Here is a 21,167-nt window from a genome sequence, read left to right on the forward strand (position 1 = left end):
TGGTGCATTCATGTGATCCGAGCGCATGTCGTCTTTCAAAGCCGACATGTACTCAATTGGACTATGTATGTTATAAGGTACCTTGACTGTGTAATCGCACTAACCCCATGTTTTGTAGGAGATATCTTGGCAGTGTACAACACAAGAAAGTAAAAGAAAAAAAAATTATTTTAAAAAAAATAATATAAGTGAAAACAAGTAAAGTACAAAAGAAAACATATCGCAAATAAAAATGAACATGTGTTAAATCATGAATTTTCTTAATTGATTATGCTTAAAAGTTTTGAAAAAATAACAACGGCTCATAGGTAAGATAAGGAAACGTTTGAGGATTGTTTCCTCATCAAAAAATAGAAGAACAACCTAAAAAAAGCATTAAAGAGTATATATTGTTTCCTCCTCAAGAAATAGAAGAACAACCTAAAAAAAGCATTAAAGAGTATATGATGATGGAGTAAATTTATTTATCCTTTTATATATCGTAAAAGTTCGCCACCTTAAAATCGGAAAAAATAATAGTTTGATGTTCTACAAATAAAATAGTCTGTCGCGTCTATGCATCCACATTTTTTAATTTTTATAAGATCAATAATATTTATTTTTAAAATATATATAATAAATTTTAAAATAGTTGTTAAATAAATAAATAATTTTTAAAATATTAATTAAGGGTAAAATTTGGAAAATGAAAAGTGGACACAAAAAGAGAAATAGCATGTTTTAAATAGCATGTTTTAAAATATTATTATTATAGATATAGATTATAGATTATAAATAGCATGTTTTAAATTAGAAATAAAAAGTATAATTAAACTATTTATATTTTAAATTCTTAAATAAATACGAATATCGAAATATCATCACTTAACAGTAGTGATAATTATGAATTATTATTAAGGTTAGAAAGTATGGTATGTTAATTATTAGGTTTAATTAATCGTATAGTACCCAGTTTGGGGCTAATGTGTCAAATAGGTACCCGGTTTTAAAAAAGTGTCAATTGCATCCTAACTTTTGAAAATTACTTCAATTAGGTCCCTTTTAGACAGAGTTGACTAATGCCGTTAGTCAACGTGCCACGTGTCAATCTGTGGTTTTTTTGATTTTTTTTTTAAAAATTATTTTTTTTTAAATTTTTAATTTTTTTTAAATGTTTTTTAAAAAATAAAATAAAAATGCCACGTGTCAAATCTCTGTGTGTGACACGTGGCATTGTCAGTGCCACATGGCATTGTAATACCACGTGTCAGATGTCATTGTGTTGATTTCGATTTAGTCCCCATTTATGTTTTTTCGTTTCAATTTAGTACCTACTTATGTGTATTTGATTCAATTTTGACCTAATAATTTTTAATAATTAAAATATTTTTTTATAAAATTAAAAGTAATTAAGTATAAAAGTTTTACAAAAATTAAGTATTTGATATTTATATTAAAATTTAGTGGTAAAAGTCATTTTATTAAGTCACTTTTAATAAAAAAAATTAGTATAACATTCATACCAATAAAAATCTTAGATTTAAAATTAGTAAGAGACAATATTGTTCTATTTTGAAAAAAAAAATTAACAAAACATGAGTACTTAATAAAAAAGTAATTAACAAAGTAATATGTTAAAAAGTCGTTTTTAATAAAAAATATTATTATAACATTTATACAAATAATAAATTTGGTCTGAAATTGAGAGAAACATTATAAATATTAGTACGTAATTTTGTAAATATATTTATACTTAATTAATTTTAATCATATAAAAAATGGATTACAAAAATATTTTAATTATTAAAAAAAAATTGGTACAACATTGAATCAGATACACATACTTATGTACTAAATTGAACCAAAAAGACATATATGGGAACTAAATCGAAATCATCACAATGACATCTGTGATAGTGACACTGACACGTGGCATTACAATGCCACGTGGCACTGACAATGCCACGTGTCACACACAGGGACTTGACACGTGGCATTTTTATTTATTTATTTTAAAAAAATTAAAAAAAAATTAAAAAAAAAATAATTTAAAAAAAAAAAAAACCACAGATTGACACGTGGCACGTTGACTAACGGCGTTAGTCAACTCTGTCTGAAAAGACCTAATTGAAGCAATATTTTTCAAAAGTTGAGATGCAATTGACATTTTTTTAAAACGGGATACCTATTTGACACACTAGCTCCAAAGTGGGTACTATACGATTAATTAAACCTAATTGTTATTGTTAATTTTTTTTAAAAGTATGGAATATGCAATCAGAGATCGTAAATTTTTTTAGCCCTAACATCCTTCTTCACAAATTCGTAATATATTGGATGTTACGGGGATGGTGTATTTGGGACTTCGTGTAAGAAAAATTTCTAAAAAATAATAATATTTTAATTCATAATATTTTATTTATTTTTAATTTATTATCTAAGTATTTTTTAATTTTTTATAATAATATAATGTGATAATCTTCTATAACAATATATAAAGAGGATTATCTCTTTTGTGTCCACTTTCATAATATCAAGTCTACCCTTTACAATATAATTATTTATTAATTTTTTAAAATTAATGATTCTTTTTACTTATTTTTTATAAAACTGTTTATTTTTTTTATTCATCAACAATTAATTTCTCTATTCATTTCATTTTACTTTTAATAAATATAAATTTATTTTATGTATTAACTTAATAAAATTACACTATTATCATCTACTAACATATTATCATTCATAGCGCGATATTATCATTCATAGTATCATTTTATTTCACTTTATTTTTAATAAATATAAATTTATTTTATATATTAACTTAATAATATTACACTATTATCATCTATTAAAATAGTATCATTCATAATATTTAAAAAATATATATACACAAGTGCGATAATGCGTGTGTGCACGTGATCTAATTAGAATAATAAATTAAAAATGAGTAAAAAAAAAATCAAAATGCCATTATTCATTTATAAAACTAAACCTAAAAAGTCACAAATATTTACCGTGCATATTACTGGAAAAAACTCGCCATCGATGATCAGTGATCGTTGTGCACTTTGAAGCACGGTATAGTTTTTGTTCGCTGTATTTTCCTGGACAGTAACAACCCTGTCAGACTTAATTCATGCAGATGTTTGGGTAAGGAAGAGAGAGGTTAGGGCAGAGATGGTAAGCAGAGGCTCGTATGGCTCTGGCGGCCTCTTGACGGGTAGATTCCATGCCAGAAAGCTATCCCCAAGCGTCATCACTTTCTATACCATCTTCATATTTGCTTTCTCCATTATCGTCTTCTTGTTCTACGTGAGGAACATTAGTCTTGATCAAGATCCACGACGCCCTTTCATTTCTCGACAATCTAATTCTCATCAGGTACTCTGCTATTCCCTTGTTTATTCTCTCCATCGTTTTTCAATTCAATTAAATTCAATGTGATTTAAGGATCTGGAAGGAATTCCTGGATTTCCTCAATCTTCTTCGATGCTTTCATCTGATTTACGTTACTGTTATTAGAGATCCAAATCGGATACCGATTTGTGTTAATTGAGCTGGTTCTGTCAAATTGTCTTAAGTGAATTTCTACATCCAACAAACGAAAAAAAAAAAAAATCCGTGAAGGGAGGCTAGTTCTTGAAGTTGAGGAATTTAACAATTTTGATAATTGATAGGCAGCTGCATGTGTGCTAGTCATTTATTTTTCTTCACACATGTCTATTTTTCTCTCTAAGAAAGCCATTGCAGGTACTAATTTGTGTGCGCAAAGTGGTTGTTTGCTTTCATATTTAAGAGTATCGATTTTTATTTTTGTGATGGTATCTGCAAGTTTTGTTGGTTCTAGCTATATTAGCTAGCACTCCGTCAGTTCAGGCTCTTCACTTTTCTTTTACCTCCCTTTTCATACTCAATGACTGCTGCATTTGTTTGAAATCGCTGCAGGTGCCAGAGTTACATGTGCACGATAAGAAGCAACTTTGGGATTCTCCGTTTAATCATGGCTTACACCAGTGTGTTGAGCGGACTACTAAATATAAAGGTTTGAGATGCTGACATAAGTTCTTGTAATAGCTTTTTGTTTAGTTTTTTCTTTCACTTGGTTCTATTTGTTTCAGTTAAGTTTTTTTTTTCAGCCACTTCTATCTATAGTTGGATGTTTGGTAACCAGAGCAGTGTTGTTATTGTATTTTGCATTTTTGTCTCTCCCTTTCTCTAAAATATGTTTCCACATTTTTACTTTGTCAGCTGCCAAAGGATTTGATCGCTATCTAACTGTGAAAAGTAACGGGGGACTAAATCAAATGCGAACCGGTGTAAGTCACTTTTTCCTCTCTTGCACTCTCTTGTAACTCCTGTATAATAGATTAGTCATGCCCTTATGTTTGTAACCGCATGTGTAGCAAATATTTAGATTCAATTACAGTTTCCAAATTTAGTACCCAAGAGTTACTATTTTAGCTTTCTTGTATCTGTCTAGGTTTTTTAGTTCCTTTTTTGTATCAGAGGCTGGAATTTAGTGTCTATTTGTTGTCTTTGTTCATTATTCTTTTCCTTTTGACAATTGACAACATTTTGACCTTTTTTTTCCCATTCCCGCAATACTTCAGCAGTTCATTGTATTTGTTAAATATGATGCGTTGTTATGGTGAAATGCAGTTCAAGTTTTGTTTTTGTCTTTTATGTACAAGGGTTTCAGTTTGTACTGATGGCACCTAGTTTTTCTATAGATATCAGACATGGTGGCTGTGGCACATATGATGAATGCAACTTTAGTTGTTCCTCAATTGGATAAACGTTCATTCTGGAAAGACTCAAGGTATCTCTTGGTACACGCTGTTCTAAGATATGTGTTGTATTGTTTTCCAACTTTATCTTCTCATTGGGTGTGTGCACAGTGTATTTTCAGATATATTTGACGAGCTTCATTTCATTCAATCCCTGAAAGATGATATCAGGATTGTTAGTGAGCTTCCCAAAAGCTTGGAAGGTATCCCCCGGGCCAGGAAACACTTTACTTCCTGGGCTGGGTTCGGTTACTATACAGATATGACAAGGTTGTGGAGTGACTATCAGGTACTCAGGCTACTCCTATATGACTTCAACTTCTTGTGGTTCTCATTTTCTGGAGTGGCTTCATTGTATAACTCTCTAATCGGCTTACACGGATTTATTTTTGTTTAGATCTAATTCTCAAATTATAACCTGTGAAAATTAGTTGTAATTGGAAAATGTAGTAGGCATAGTTCTCAGGGATTGTTATATTCTAGAAGTATTCAATGCCGTTAACTACTAGAGAAGTAGAAAAATGAAAAGTTCTTACAAGAATTTATAGTTATAACCAAGCAAATTTTAGTGTTACATATTAAGAAAAAGTCAAAGAAATGCTGTGATACATATTTTACCGGGCAGTTCAATAGTATTTGAAGAATATAGAATGATCATCCTTTAGTATTTTCTGAAACATGTCTGTTTCAGGCATTGACAACGACATTAGATTTCTTTCTGACATTTGTGGTGGGGTGTACAAACTCAATGCCTCTTCTCAGTGAAGGGGATTTCTAATTTGTGTTCGTGATCTGGAAGTGATCTCATATTTTTAATTGTTCCATGATCATTACAATTCACTTTTTGTCTGTGGACCTTGTTTATAATAAAAAATGTATTGAACAAATAATGATTTGATCTTCCAGGTGATACATGTTGCAAAATCAGATTCTCGACTTGCAAACAATGATCTTCCTCTTGACATACAGAGGTTGAGATGCCGTGCAATGTATCAGGCGCTTCGATTTTCTCCTCCAATAGAGAATTTAGGAAAGGTTTGGCTTCTTTTTAGTGGAGTAGTTAGCATCCTAAACATTTTGCAAAAACATTATGTGTACGTCATGTTGCATTTAGTAACTGATGAAATGATTATGTAATCACTGATTCAATCTCCGTTTTTGATTTTTTTTTTCTTTATTAAAACAAGCAATTCAGAGAGAACGTAGAAAAGAATGCATTTGAAAGGATACAAATTGAAATGAAATGAGTTTTTCTTTAATTTGTGCCTAAATATCTGAAATTTTGAAGGCAAAATGGGCGGACTTTAAAATGTGAAGGAAAGACAGCATTCTTCGGTCTATTATTGGTTTCATATTTATAAAAAATATTACAAATCTGGTGCGTAACAGTGGACAAAGGGAAATTTTTTATTTTAGTGGATTTGCTGGCAGAGAGAGAATCATGACTAATTAAATATTGTTAGTTTAGGATAGGGCTGGCTGATATAGCGGTCTCATCAGTAGACAGTTTTAGTAATATAGTATTAGAAGTATTGGAATATAAAATTGAAGTTTTTAAGTATTTTGAATGTCAATTAGTTGTTAGGTTAAACAATTTGACGATTGAAGTCCAGTATTTTTGTAAATCATGCTAGAAAATGATGCATATGGTCCCAGGTTTGAGATGTCCTTTTCACTTTTGATGCATTTAAGATGTCTACATGGGGCTTCCTGTTAAATTAGGTTCTGAGCATACATGACGGTTACAAAACAGAGGTTGGTGGATCGGCTGAGATCACAAGGAGGAAGATATATTGCTCTCCATCTGAGATATGAGAAAGATATGCTGTCTTTTACCGGTTGCTCTTATGGTCTGACAGATGCAGAATCTGAAGAGCTTAGAATTTTGAGGTAGAGAGAATAGTTACTATGTATCAGCTGCTTTGTGTTGAGAAAAAAATGTATTTTTTTTTGTATAACCCTAGAATAAGTAATCATTGTACTAATTCTTTTAAAAAACTGTTTCAATTTTTCTAGGGAGAATACAAATTACTGGAAAGTAAAAGAGATAAATTCTACAGAACAGAGAATTGGAGGATTTTGTCCACTTACTCCAAAGGAGGTGGGCATTTTTCTTCACGCTCTTGGATACCCACCATCCACACCAATATACATAGCAGCTGGAGAGATCTATGGTGGTAACACTCATCTTTCGGAGCTCTCATCCCGCTTCCCTAATCTAATCTTTAAGGTTTGTAAGTCATTGTTTTTCTGTGTTAACAAGTAATCCAACACCACATAATGTGCGAGTGAGGTGTAATGATGCCTTGGTTAATTTGTGGTTAATGGTACCAGGAATCCCTTGCAACTCCTGAAGAGCTGAAAGATTTCACTAATCATGCTTCCCAAACTGCTGCACTTGATTACATAATATGTGTAGAGAGTGATGTATTTGTTCCGTCATATTCGGGAAATATGGCAAGAGCAGTGGAGGGACACCGTAGATTCTTAGGTCACCGCAAGACAATCAATCCAGACAGGTAATGAATCCATGGAACTATAATTATGTGGCCTGTTGATACATTTCAACCACCTGTAGGTGTCCATTCTTGTTTTTCTTTCTTTTTTCTGCTATTTACATCTGTTTGCATTGGATGAGTGGAGATACTAGACAAAATGGAATTGGGAATGGGTGCAATGCAGAGAACGCTGGATAGTATTTGTTGTAAAAAAAATTACATGTGTAAGAAAACCCATTGAAGCTACACTAAATGTAGTAGATCAGAGAGGGGGTATCCCATTTGGTTTAGACAACCAAGAAAATTATAAGGAAAACCATCAACAAGATTTAGATGTTAGTTAGTAGCATATAGAATGATTCATCATAGAATATTATGGCATCATTTGATTGAGGTGGCTAGTCCCTTAGTGAGAAAAGGCTTGGTCATTGTTATTGTCTCTGTTTGTTTCTTACACTGTCATTTGATGCATGTTAGTTTGTATCAGGCTAGTGCGATGCATGTGCACCATGCTTAACGATGATGTTTGTTGTGCCATCGAAGTTTTAATGATCTAATATCTCATTCTGGATTTCACTTATGTAGAAAAATACTTGAATTTATACTTTTCTATTTGTCATTTTTACCCCTTCCTATTTTCTTGTTCATTTGATCTTCAGGAAAGTTCTGGTTGGAATTTTTGATATGGTGGAAACTGGAGTGCTTGAAGAAGGAACGGAACTGTCGCAAATGGTTCAGCGGATGCACAAGAACAGGTATCATTCTTGCATACCATTCTTTAGATTCCTCTCCATTTGGCGCCTCTATGACCTTATTATCCACTTACCAAGATAACATGATGATTAGAAGTTAAAATTGGTTACAGACTGCATTTTTCTTTTATTTTTGAAGTATATTTCCTTTTGTCCTTTTAATATCTAATTATTCTTACTTCCTCTAACATGCTTTACTAGTTCTTTCCCTTGCAACCTTAGTTGATTTCATTTTCTCTGTAATAAAAATAAAAGAATTTATATATTTTGCAATGTTATACACGTAGGCAAGGAGCTCCAAGGAAAAGGCATGGTTCTCCACCAGGAGTCAAAGGCCGTGCACGATTTAAGACTGAAGAGTCCTTTTATGAAAATCCATATCCTGAGTGTATATGTGGTTCTAAAAGCAAACTAGAAATAACATGACGATAAACCAAACTGCTGTTACCTTTTATTTTTGGAGAGACAGGTTAATCTGTAAATTTGGTTTTGAAAAATTGTAATTCTAATTAGACATATCTGGTCGCTTGATTTGTCTGTGCCTTATCTATACCCTTGATCACGAACACATGATGTTGGCAACTTAGCCAACATTTATCTTTGTTTAGAATCTATTAATTTTAGAAATGAATTACTTCTTTGTAGTTGGAAGACGCATGTTTTATGCGAACTAAATTTATATACATAGATATAGAATATATTGCCTTTGCTATGTACATTATGGACTCTAGTGCCCAAGGTGAGCCCTGGGAAAAGAGAGAGCAAGAACGGAACGAGATATGATATGAAAGTTGGGGTCAAAGTCTAATAAATCTAAAAACGTCAGAACCTATAAAAACATTGTGTTTTCAAAATATCTAAGAATACAGTCTCCCGTTCTCGTCTTTCATGAAAGATGAGAAATACTTAAATTTGAAAGATACTAATTTAAATGTTTCAAATCTATCTTTATTAGCTTTTATGATATTTGCTGAGTATTTTTAGCTAAATCTATGTCTTCCTTTATAATTTGAGTGTACTTATATTTGTAAAATATTAATTTTATGTGTATAGTTTTTTTTTTTTAACTAAATGAGTGTTGTGATTCTATCGCTATTATTGACTACTAGCGTAACACAGGCGCTATCGCGCCTGTGTGTATAATTTTTAAAATATGCGTGATATTATATTAATAAGTGATAATATTATAATGTTATTAAATTTATATATATATATATATATATTAAAATTATATTTATTAAAAATAAAGTGAAATATATTAGAACAAAAGACTAACCATTGATAAATAAAGAAAAAGAGAGAAATAGAAACATATGATTTTATAAACAGTTTGTAAAAGTAACGGTCAATTTTTAAAAATTTAATAAATTATTATATTTAAAGGGGTAAAATCGGTATTTTGAAAAGTGGACATAAAAAGAGGAATACCCTTTATTATTTTGAAAAGTGGACACAAAAAGAGGAATCCCCTTTATATATTATTATAGATTAATAAAATATTATTTTATATTAAAACTCACGGTATATATTAGGCTGCGGCTACTGTTACTCTAAGTGGAATCATACTCACAACATAAAAAAAAAAACATATTTTTCTTTTCTTCATTCATTGCCCTAATTTCACAACATGGAATGATATATAATGGGGAAGATTGAAGTACAAATTTAGCCGGTTGGGTCCTAAACATTCAACAAACATTTTTAATAAGAATAAAAACTTTCCGATGTAAAACATTTCGATTATTAAAGATCGGCATTTCTCATTTCTATTCAACAACATATGAATAATTCCATGATTTTGACTAAGTGATTGTTGAACTTTTTCTCTCGGATCTATAAAAAAAATGGATTGATGTTGGTCCAGTCCGACTCATTATTTAAGATAAATCTTAAACTGAGCGGATATTTCCTTTTTCTTATATATGAAATATGGGATTTTACTAAGTCCATTTTTAAAAAATATCTAACCAAACCTTTTATACTTAGTTCAACAAAAGAAGGATGCCCTTTTTCGATAGAATCCAATATTTTGTCTTGACATTTTAGAGTTAACAATGATTCAAAAAGAATGTGATTCAATTATTTTAATATTAAAATGTTTTAGCATAAATAATTTTGTTATAAATGAGTTTTAAAATTTTAAAACACATTATTTTTCTTTTAGAAACTATTTCTCTAAAGTTCTGTGACTTCTCTCTAATAGTTCTTCCTCTTTGCTCGTTTGATTGAAGAATCGAGATCATAGGATGGATCCTCATGGCAAACTTTTCATCTTGAATCGATTAGTTTCTTCGTTCCTGTAAGTTAGTTTTTTACCCTTTTCTATCGATCCAATTTGTTTTGTCTATGCATCCTTCTTTTGGTTCTATGTGTTGTTTAAGTCATCAATATTGATTCTCTACTAATCAGTGGTTTTAATAATATGCCCTGATAGTGTTTGTGTTGTTTTTAGGTATAGATAAAGCATCTTGTAAGTTTGAAAATGGTTGATATTATTAGAGCAGGCTGAGTTGTCTCAATGTTGTGTGATTTTCGTCAAATTTGATGAATTGCATATTGTTGCTTTAAAACTTGAGGATGAAATTGTCTATTTTTGATAAATCTAGTCTGACGTATTTGTTGATATGTTCTTGTATGGTTTAGGCGACATCTATATGTTTTGAGTGTTGTGATTGCTTTTGGTTGTGAATGAGAATGTGAAGTCTAGAAATTGAGCAATTTGGTACAAATTCTATTGTATGTAAAACTATTTTTGACCCAAGGTACTAAAAGAGGAGTACCAAGTTGATCAATTAAATAGTTCTCAATTACTTAATCATAACATGAATTTTTTGGTTTGCTAATACGGTGCTATGCAGTAGTAGACTAGCGCTGAGCGTTAGCTTCGTACTATAGGTCTGAGAGCATTTTTGCTCTAGGATGTTGAGTGCCAGATTATGTCGCTGAGCGCCAATTTTTGTGAATGCTATGGTGTGGAGCGACAATAGGGTACTATTGAGCGCCAACTTCGTATTTCAAGTCTAGAAAATTTTAGCTATAGAGCATTGAACGCCACAAGTGTTGTTGGGACCGCTTTTTCCAAGAGGTCTTGCGTTGAGCACTGTAAGTGTCGTTGAGCGGTAGTTTCGTTGTTAGTTCTATATTCTCTTTAAGTGGTGCTTAGTGGTTTTGTTGATAGATATATCCATTTTCACGACTTTAATAGTTAATATAATTTATGTGTAAGTGTTGTTTAGGGAATGTTTGATAGGTTTGTTGATGAATATGCATGTGTATAATGATGCATGAGCATTATAAGTATTTGGTGTAACTCTAGGGATCTCGTGGGGAGATTTTATGGCGGCGTTTCTTTAGTGTAATGCATTGATGCATGGATTCAGTAAGGGGGGGGGGTATCCTGGACTTTAAGAACCTTTCACACTCGTGTACATTATAATCAGTTATGTGGTGAGAGTTGTAAGAGGTTCTAGTTATCGGGCTTGTTTGGCTTTAGGCACAAAGGGTATTAACCTTTTGTGTGGTAGGGTGATAACCCCTTTGGCTATGGCTCTGCAGAGCATAAAGACCACCACAAGTGCATGCCTCTAGTGAATTTCGATGTCAAGGGATGAAAATTGAGTTTAGAGTCATCTGTTTGTGTGCATATATATATATATATATATATTCATTGTATATATATCCATGCTTTAAATTTGTGTATATATATGTATGTATATATATATATATATATATATATATATATATTATGATTTATTGATGTTAGAGTGACTCTTTTACATATTAGCTCTTACACTTCTACTATGTTTCTGTTTTGCTTGTTTTCTTCTTTAGCAATGATCACCTTTACTGTTGTGAGCAGATAAAGAAACATGAGTTAATCTATCTCATGAGGGATATGTGTTGCTTTCGTCTTATTGTTAGGTTATTTTTCATTTGTTCCTAAAATCTTGAGAAAGACTATACATTTTCTTGTTGTACCATAGTTTCCTTGAAACAATATCTATGTATCTCATGTTGCTATGATTATACCTTGGGATAACTGTAATAAAAATTCTCTAGATTGTGGATTTCCTATTTTGAATATTATTATGAAATGTCTTATTTTATTAGTTTTATACTACTAAAATGAGATGTTACATTAATGGTATGAGAGTAGTTCGTTCTTAGGATGACCTAAGGGTTGTGGGTTTGTCGTGTCTTGCAAGTTTAAGAGTTTAAGTTTAGATTGTAGAGATTGTTTATCAAATTGGATATATTAAGAACATATAATGTTTTGATAAAGTGATGATGGTGCATACTCATGACTATATCAGAGATAATTTTTCTTTCTTAATTCTAAAGGTTTAAGGGTTTAAGGAAAGAAGAAAGATGAACAATAGGTAGATGAGAAAGTATTTATAAAAAAGTTATGTTTGTTAAAGGTGAGATAGAACTACATATATTTTCTTTGTTGACAGATGGAACAAGATTGAACAAACCTTTTGGTGTCAAAGTATAAGCCAGGCGGAAAGAATGAGGCAGCTAAACGAGCGACTGTTGGTTTGGTCCCAAATTGATCATCGATGAAGGTTGAGTAGAACTTAGATAATAAGAGCATGTGAAGATCTGTATCATCGGGTTTGAATATTTGTCCTCGAAATATAACAACCCATAAGGATTTTTTTTTTGCATGGAATTTTGTTGTGTTGTCTTGGAAACCAAGTTTTGACCCTCTATTGTGGACGTATAAAATGGGCGGAGTGTGTTGAACAACTGTGGAACTAAAGAAGATATGGAGGCATGTAAAATCCCGTCCGGATATTACGGATTTTAAATAAGAAAAAGAAGCATAATAATACCTAATTTATTTAAGTTCATTTTCCAAAAATGCGAGAAATTTAAAACTTTAATTCATCATAAAATAAACTTTAAAACCATAATTATAAACTCTATTACAATTATCAAAGTCTAGTAATACAAAATGTTACAATTTATTTAAAAACATAAAACTCTGAAAACTCTTTTCTTTTAAACTAGTCCCGCTCCGGCTCTACGCCTCACCAGATCCACCTGCAACATCATTTTCTCCCGTGTATTGCGTACACGATCATCGCCAAACACAAGCAGATAAGGTGAGCTAACAATTAAACATATATATATATATATATACATATATATATATATATGTATATATATATATATATATACATATATATATATATATATATATATATATATATATATATATATCAACACAAGCACACCAAAGGAATTCCATCCTTTGATTTCATGTCACATGGCCACCACCATATTACCCGTGTTCTACGTCTTCTGATGAGTACCTAAAGATGTCTTGCTGCCACACCTACCAACCATAACTAGTAGAGCACGTGCGGGAAACCATGCTATGGACCACACTCCGTAACACCAGATGGAGTTCCCAATACGAATAACATTTGTAACGTCCCAAGACTACCAAACTCGTCAGCTCAATACTAAGGAGGGCAATCTAACCGGACCCATCTGTACGCGCCACAACACGCACACTCACACCGATAACACTCTTCTACACGAGTCACAACTCAAGAGTTCCTCGTGTTCATCCGCCATCCTAAGCCACAACTCAAGAGATGTCATTCCGAGTCATAACTCAAGGAATGCCACGTGCTTAACCCCTATCCTGAGCCACAACTCAAGAGATATGTTCTTAGCCACAACTAAAGGAACACCAGCAAGCCGACCTTTGAAGTATCACCAAAGCCTTGTATACCACGCACATCCAAAATAAGCAACACCATTTCTGCTGCAGCAATATCGCCTGGCGTTGCTCACAAGTCGCTAGGCGCTGCTCACGAGTCGCCAGACACTGCTCACGAGTCACCAGGCGCTTCACGCTTCCAAATCACCTGGCGGGGGACATGTACCGCTAGGCGCCAAGCGCCTATGATGCCCTTGTCTGCAAGTGTCGCTTGGCGGGACGATCTCTACCGCCAGGTGCCAGGCGTTCCAAGTTTTCTCTATTTGCATAGCAATCGCTTGGCGGGTTAACCACCACCGCCAGACGCTACACCAGTACATGTGCATTACTGATTTTGGCACAACAACTTTGTTGGTATCCTTAATTCAGGCATTACATATACAATAACTTTTACTAAGTTACTCCCAACTCATCAGTCATTCTTTATTCCCACACTCCTCAATTTGTTACCTAAAATTCCTATTTCCGCGTAAATCCACCAATCTTAAACTACCCCAATTAAATTCACTTAAGATCAACCTTGCTCATCCATGATGTGCCACAATCAACTCATAGTACTTTTAGCCTTAATCCTTAATATAAATTGGGTATGTCATTACACATTTATTCTTTGAAATCTCATGTCTCCTTATTCCACACTTAGACGCAATAATTATTCTCTAGTCTACTTAGGCACCCAATCACAATGCCTAATTCCCTTTCTTTCCTACAACTAACCTCCATCATAATTCTAGTTGAGGAACTAACTGCAAGGTTCTAAGAATTCCAATTCCTCCAATCCAAATGTACCCTCAAATTAATTCATACTAAGCCTCTAGATAACTTCCCAAAATCCTATTTCCAAAACTACATGACGTCAAAAATACCCAAACCCAGCACTATGCCTCACAGCCACGCAAACTACCCACTTTGCACTGGCGCCTGGCGGCCACCACGGTGCCGCTAGGCGGTGTATAGAAACTTGGTTACAACCCAGAAATTTCTGCACCTACGAAGTCTCCAACTCACAAACATGCTTCCCACTTCATCTTCCCAGTTTCACAAGCAAATTAATCCAGAATTTACTTAATATCAGATTAATTTGAATATTCAAAACCCTAATGTGATTCTTGTATCAATTATTCCAATGTTTCTCAATATTCCAACCCTAAGATTTGTTCATGCAATTTCTCCTCCAATTAATTCGATTTCCCACATAACGCGACCATTAATAATAATCCACAACTACATTATCATGTAAAATTCATGCTCTCCAATCATAATAGCCCAGAACAACAAAAGAACCTAAATCGAGCCAATCTCGCTCGCATCGCTTGGCGGGTGTTCATCACCGCTAGACCATTCATCAAAAAAACCCAAAAAATGGGTTAGCACTAGGGATGACAACGGGTCGGGTCGGGCACGGATAGTGCCTACCCGCAACTCGACCTGTAAAAAAAAAAAATCGCATGTTACCTGCCTGTTTATCTACCGGGTATCCGTTTAAAAAATACCTGTAGATATTTTTAAAACCCGCGGGTACCCGTGGATACCCGATACCCGCAAATATTTAAAAAAATATATATTTTATAAATTTTTTAATATAAAATTATAAAAATAAATTATAAATTAAATTAAATTATAATTATAATTAAATTTGACATAATAAAATATACTATTAATTTTAATTTTAATTAAATTTAACTTAATAAAATATAAATTAAATTTTAATTTTAATTTTTTTGCAAGTAACGGGTACCCGCAGGTACAGATAGTATGATACTCGTACCTGACCCGTTTATAAGCGGGTATTAAAATACTCGCTACCCGTAGGTAATAAATACCCACAGATAGTAACTATCCCCCACGAATTTTATCCGCGGATTCTGCGAGCGCGGGTATTTTTGCCATCCTTAGTTGGCACACATGTGTCGCTTGGCGGCACATTACGCACCGCCAGGCGATTCACCGCAGGAACCCAGAATTACTCTATTTTTGGCATGAGTCGCCTAGCGGCTTTAAAGGACCGCTAGGCGGTTTCTGAGAATTTTCCAGAAACCCAGAATTTCGAGTTGATTTGAAAGGAAGCATTCAATCTTATATTATACATCATGTAATAACATAATAACATAAAATTTTGGGTTCAGCTCCCCTAACCTGGTTTCCTTGCTTAAAAGACAATGCTAAAGTTCCTTGTTGATGGTAGCACTTGACTTCCTTTGATTAGCTCTAATCCTCTCCAATTGGCCTCCAAATTCACCCTCACACTAAAATTTCGGCACAATTTGTTGTTCTAACTCTAGAAGGCTTCTCTCTCACTAGTTTTGCTCTTAATCCCAATTTCAATTCCACTTTTAATTGGTTTAATGGCTAAAACGAAAATTAACATTACACCCACTTAATGCTCATTGAATTATTGTTTTATGATGGTTTTCCAACCCTCTTGGCTACCTCCCTTCAACAGCTAAGGTTTCTGCCCTTTCACATTCATGCCAAAAAGAAATTTGGCAAAAAGAAAGTTTAATTTGGGTCTACCAAGGTTTGAACCCATAATTATGCTAATGTCAAATCAATGCACAACCATTCAACCAATGATTAAGCATATTATTAAAATAATAATCAATTAAATAACACTTAATTAACATACATAAGACTCGAATCCAAGTCCCCTCACCATAACCAAGTACTCTCAACCACTTGAGCAAGTACTTTTCCACATCACAAAAATCAACATTTAATCACATAAAGGCTCTCACTACCCACATTTATTAATTAATTATTTAATTAATTAAATTTTATGGGTCTTACAAGGCAAAAATGGGGTATTGGGACTTGCGAAAGATGACGTCTGTAATGGTTAGGGATGTCAACGGGCGGGTAGGGTACGAATAATAGCTCCCTCGTACCCTATCCGCTGGATAAATATTTGCCTCGTACCCGTACTCATATCCGTGCTGGTATCATTATGCGAGTACCCGCATATTTTTTTAATATCCATGGATATCCATGGGTACACACGAGAATTTATGAAAGAAAAATTTAATATTTAAAAATAAATTTTAACCATAAATTCAGATAAAAATACAATGCATAACATTTATAAAGTTCAAATAAAGTGTAAATAACTCATTTAAATAGTGTTGAATGACCATTTACAAATAAATGAAGATTTTTTTAAAACCAATTGATAAAAAATAACACATTCAAAATCAATGTGTTAATGTTTTAATCATTTTTATTTATTTTTAATTTAAATTAGAGTATAACGGGTACGGGTATCCACGAATACGGATACTATGATACCCGTACCCGTCCCGTTAACATGCGGGTATAAAAATACTCGTACTTGTTACCTGCGGGTATCCATTTTTAATATCCATTTCCTACTTGTTGTGGGTTTTATCCATGGATACCCGCGTGTAATTTTTGACATCCCTAGTAATGAAGTTGGATCTAGGTCGATAGAAAATCTCAAACTGAAATCCTTGTAATTTTGCTATCGATTTTTGTTGTTTTGGTGTCTAAATGGTTTGAGTTAAAAGTGACCTCAAGATCTTTTGGTTTGTGTAAATATAGAATGGATGTCCTAATAAGTATTGTCTCCATCTTTTGACATTCTTGTTAATGGCGTACATCTCTCGAACATAAATTAAGGAGCTTTGGAGTCGGGGACACATTTTTCTAATGAAGAATGTGAGTGGGACACTATCTTGACTCATAACTGCACCAATGGCAACACCATACGCCTTTGTCTCTAAGACAAAAGGTTTGTTAAAATTGGGCATAGCAAGGGTAAGAAGCTTAGCTATGTGTTGTTGTAAATTTGTAAAGGCAAGTTGTCTTTGTAGACCATGAAAAATGATTGAAACACAAGAGATTGGTGATATGAGCAACAAGAGTGGCATAATTTTGCACAAAATTATGTAAAATCTAGCAGGTCAAGAAATCCTTAGAGAGCCATGAGAGTAAATGGTTTCAGCCATTGTAGGATAGTTCTCTTTTATCATTATCAGAGCAATTCCATCTATAGAAATAATATGTGGGTAGTTCATTGTATATACTGTGAAATTACACTTAAAAAATTTGGCAAAAACCTAGTCAAAAGACAGTAAGTTTAAATAAGTCTAAGTGTAAAACATGAGAATAAAAGTAATATCATCAAATAGAACTAATATAAATTTGCATAAATAAGGTTAAACAAGTCATTCAATGCAGACTAGAATGTAAAGAGAGCATTATAGAGACCCAAGGGTATGATTAGGAACTCATAGTGATTGATCATTTGGTGTTCTAAATATCATTTTGAGTGTGTCTTCGAGAACCACACGAATTTGGTGGTACCTAGAGCGTAGATCCATCTTAGAGATAATAATAGTTATGATCAATTCATCTAGTAGCTCATCAATGGTGGGAATGACAAATCTATCTTTGAGAGTGAAAACATTAAGTGATCTATAGTGAACACAGAAACGCCATGTGCCATTATTTTTCTTTATTAGGAGGATTGAGGAAGAGAAAAAGGGTTATTATCCCATCTTGAAGCATTTCCTATATTATGTAAGTATTATGACTAAAATCCATCCCAAAGAAGTTATCTTAGGAGCTGAAGCAACAAAGCATGAGGCTTGGACCATAAAGAAAAACCCAAGTAGGAAGAAAACCTCTGTAGTTGAAGCCACAAGTGCATTGATGAGCACTACCCTAGATAACTTATAAAAGTAGAGTTGTACCCCTATTTTAGTAGATTTTTTTGGAGAGTTCTTTTGAGATACTTTTAGAGGCCTCTTGTAAACATTTTTCCTATATATATTTAAATGAGCATTATTAGAGGGCATAAGCGTGTATAGATCTTAAATATAGTGTATTGTTTTCATCTATTATGAGGAGCTAAACCTCTTTAGTGTTGAAGCTAAGTTGTAACCTTTTGGAAATCTCTTGTACTGGTACTCTTATGTTTACCAAAGTATGTTTTTATTACATGTTTGTGAATTAGTTTATGCTTCTTGTTGTATGAACTAATCACTCATTTTATTTCACTGGCTTATGATTGAGTGGAAACTAGTTCCAAGTTATGCTCCAACTAATTCTTATCATGCTTTTAGATGCTCGGAATAAAACCTAAGGTTTTAGTTGGTTATAAAGTACAGATCTTAATGTAGGTGATTCATTAAAGCAATCACTCAAATTTAGATGACCTTCCTGCTTTCCAACATTTTTCCAAAGTCATATTTTTCTGGCATAACCTTTGAGAAAACACCATTGCTATATTGCATAATGAGAGGCTATATTATGAACATTGCATATATAATTATTAAGGAGATTTTTAAGATAGCCATCTCGCAACCCACAATTAGAAGAATAATAAAACTGTTAAGCTTCCCAAGCTTAATCACGAGACTATGCAAGATGCAAGGAGTGCTTGTGACCACCCAAGGAAGAAGCTATGGCTCCCAATTACTAAAGCTTATATCAAGGCCAATTGCACAAATGCCTTGGATAATATGGAGGAGCCCTGTACCAGGGCCTTAAGCAAGCGAAGAGTCAAAGTGAAAAAATAAAGAAAATGGATGAAATTCAAGCAATTCTTGACAAAATTGATACAAAATGGTAGAGTTCACGCTTGAGCCACAAAGCAAACCCATTAAAAAGGGAAACCTCGTGTACGAAATCATGGAAAACATTCCAACCACCAAAACCATGGCTAAGAAGGTTGAAGAAGATGAAGCCTAATGGAGGAAGACTCTATATTAGAATAAGTCATTTCTTTAGGCCTTGTATTGTGGCTAAGCATACACTTCTTTTGGAATGTGTATTTTGGCCATTTTAGTGTAACAACCTTAATTTAATTGGTTATGTAAGTAGCATAATCGATTAAATTAAGCAACATTTTACAAAGTGCGCAGTTTGGGTTTTTTAGCATAAGTTCTTCCATGACTAGGCCTTAGCAACAGATTAGGGTTTATTTGGGCTAGCTTGGGCTCTAAGGAACCCTAGAACACATTCTTAGAGAGTTTTAGCTTGCATTTTGCACATGTGGCAATGTGGAAAGTATGAACTTGCCAAGCTAGTTAGTAACACTTGAAACATGTCTAGTTTGGAGCCATTTGGATTTCAAATTTTCTCCCTCTATTTTTACTAAGCATTTGGTCATCTCCTAAACCTATAAATATGAGTGCTCAACCATGTTAAATTAACTTGAAATTTATATGGAGAAACTTTGCAAATTTTGTAGCTCTCTTGTTTCAAGTTCATTGGGATTGTCTTTCTTCTAGACTATCTTCCTAGACCTTTCCTTGAGAGTTGGTCGAACCTCTCTCAAGAAACACACTCCAATCCATTCTCCAAACACATATCAACATTCACCCAAGTCGCTTTTGCTTCCATCAATCTCATTCATCATCATTTTGTAAGTTCAACATGTAGGAGCTTCAAGTTCATGGAGCCACTTCCATCATTTGGCATTGTGAGCCATGGTTCTTCATGAGATAAGTGATCTTGATCCACTTCCGTTTTGTTTACTACTTTCCTTACATGTTTATATGTGTTTGTATTGAGTGATACTTTCATTTCGTCTTGTCTTTGAATTTTTGTTCAAATTCATTTGTTCTTCTTAAACCAACATAGTGTGATGTAGGTTGCCATTTAATCAATTGAATGCCAAATTAATCAATTAATATATTCAGTTTTTGTTTTTTTGTTGTGTGTTGAGTCATTTTAATCCATTAATTTAAATTTTAATTGATCAATTCGTGCAATATCTCTATTTTTTGCATTTTCTTTTTCAAGTTTTGTGATATGAATGTTTTGTCTAATATCATGTTTAGTCTAAATTGTCATTATTTCTTAGTTTAAACTTTTAAATTTTGTTTTACATGATTGAAATCTTAAAGCTACAAAATATCTTGTGCTTTGTTGAGAGTGTGCAATTTTGTAGTACATATTTGTGTTCATATTTGTGCTTAGATCAGTTACAATTTTTTTACTATTAGGTTTCTATTATGTTTCCTTGATATTTTTTGAGATTAACTTGGTTCCTGTGTTGCTCTTTCATCATAGTTTGTCCTTTGCCTTTGAATACATGAGATTTAAAGTTCAATCAAAATATCATGCATTAGTTGTTGCATTTTGGTTTTGAGTTGCCTCCCCTCTAGAAAATTGAAAAGAAAATAATAAATGCCAAAAGAAAGGGAAAAAATTGAAAAAAAAAGTGTGACAGTGCATTTTAATCGATTAAGTAAGTTGCATAATCGATTAAAAATTTTATACATTAAAATAAGTATTGTTAAAATGAAATTTATCTCATAAAAAATACAATTATTTTATGCAAACATGAAACTGAAATATAAGGTATTTCAATTTCTTTATCAAATCCAATTCCTTTATCCAAACATGAAATTGAAATGTGAGGTATTTCAATTTCTCTATCCTAACAGGT

General features: G+C 32.8%; 1 protein-coding gene across 1 annotated transcript; it reads left to right on the forward strand.

Annotated features, from left to right (window-relative positions):
* Positions 1–3,000: 3,000 nt before the first annotated feature.
* Positions 3,001–8,667, forward strand: LOC114164195 (O-fucosyltransferase 38). The gene is made up of 11 exons (XM_028048764.1): positions 3,001–3,360; positions 3,925–4,021; positions 4,228–4,295; positions 4,710–4,798; positions 4,878–5,055; positions 5,673–5,801; positions 6,520–6,656; positions 6,783–6,996; positions 7,101–7,285; positions 7,924–8,019; positions 8,304–8,667. The coding sequence occupies exons 1-11, from the start codon at positions 3,157–3,159 to the stop codon at positions 8,440–8,442; spliced, it is 1,536 nt and encodes a 511-aa protein (XP_027904565.1). The 5' UTR covers positions 3,001–3,156; the 3' UTR covers positions 8,443–8,667.
* Positions 8,668–21,167: the final 12,500 nt, after the last annotated feature.

Source organism: Vigna unguiculata, chromosome 9, assembly GCF_004118075.2.
Source record: "Vigna unguiculata cultivar IT97K-499-35 chromosome 9, ASM411807v1, whole genome shotgun sequence".
In the NCBI taxonomy this organism is placed as follows: Eukaryota; Viridiplantae; Streptophyta; class Magnoliopsida; order Fabales; family Fabaceae; genus Vigna; species Vigna unguiculata.

Coding starts and splice junctions, on each gene's coding strand:
- LOC114164195 (XM_028048764.1), top strand. CDS start 3,157: ATGGTAAGCAGAGGCTCGTATGGCTCTGGCGGCCTCTTGACGGGTAGA. Junction 3,361..3,924: donor GACAATCTAATTCTCATCAG/GTACTCTGCTAT, acceptor AAATCGCTGCAG/GTGCCAGAGTTACATGTGCA. Junction 7,286..7,923: donor AAGACAATCAATCCAGACAG/GTAATGAATCCA, acceptor TTTGATCTTCAG/GAAAGTTCTGGTTGGAATTT.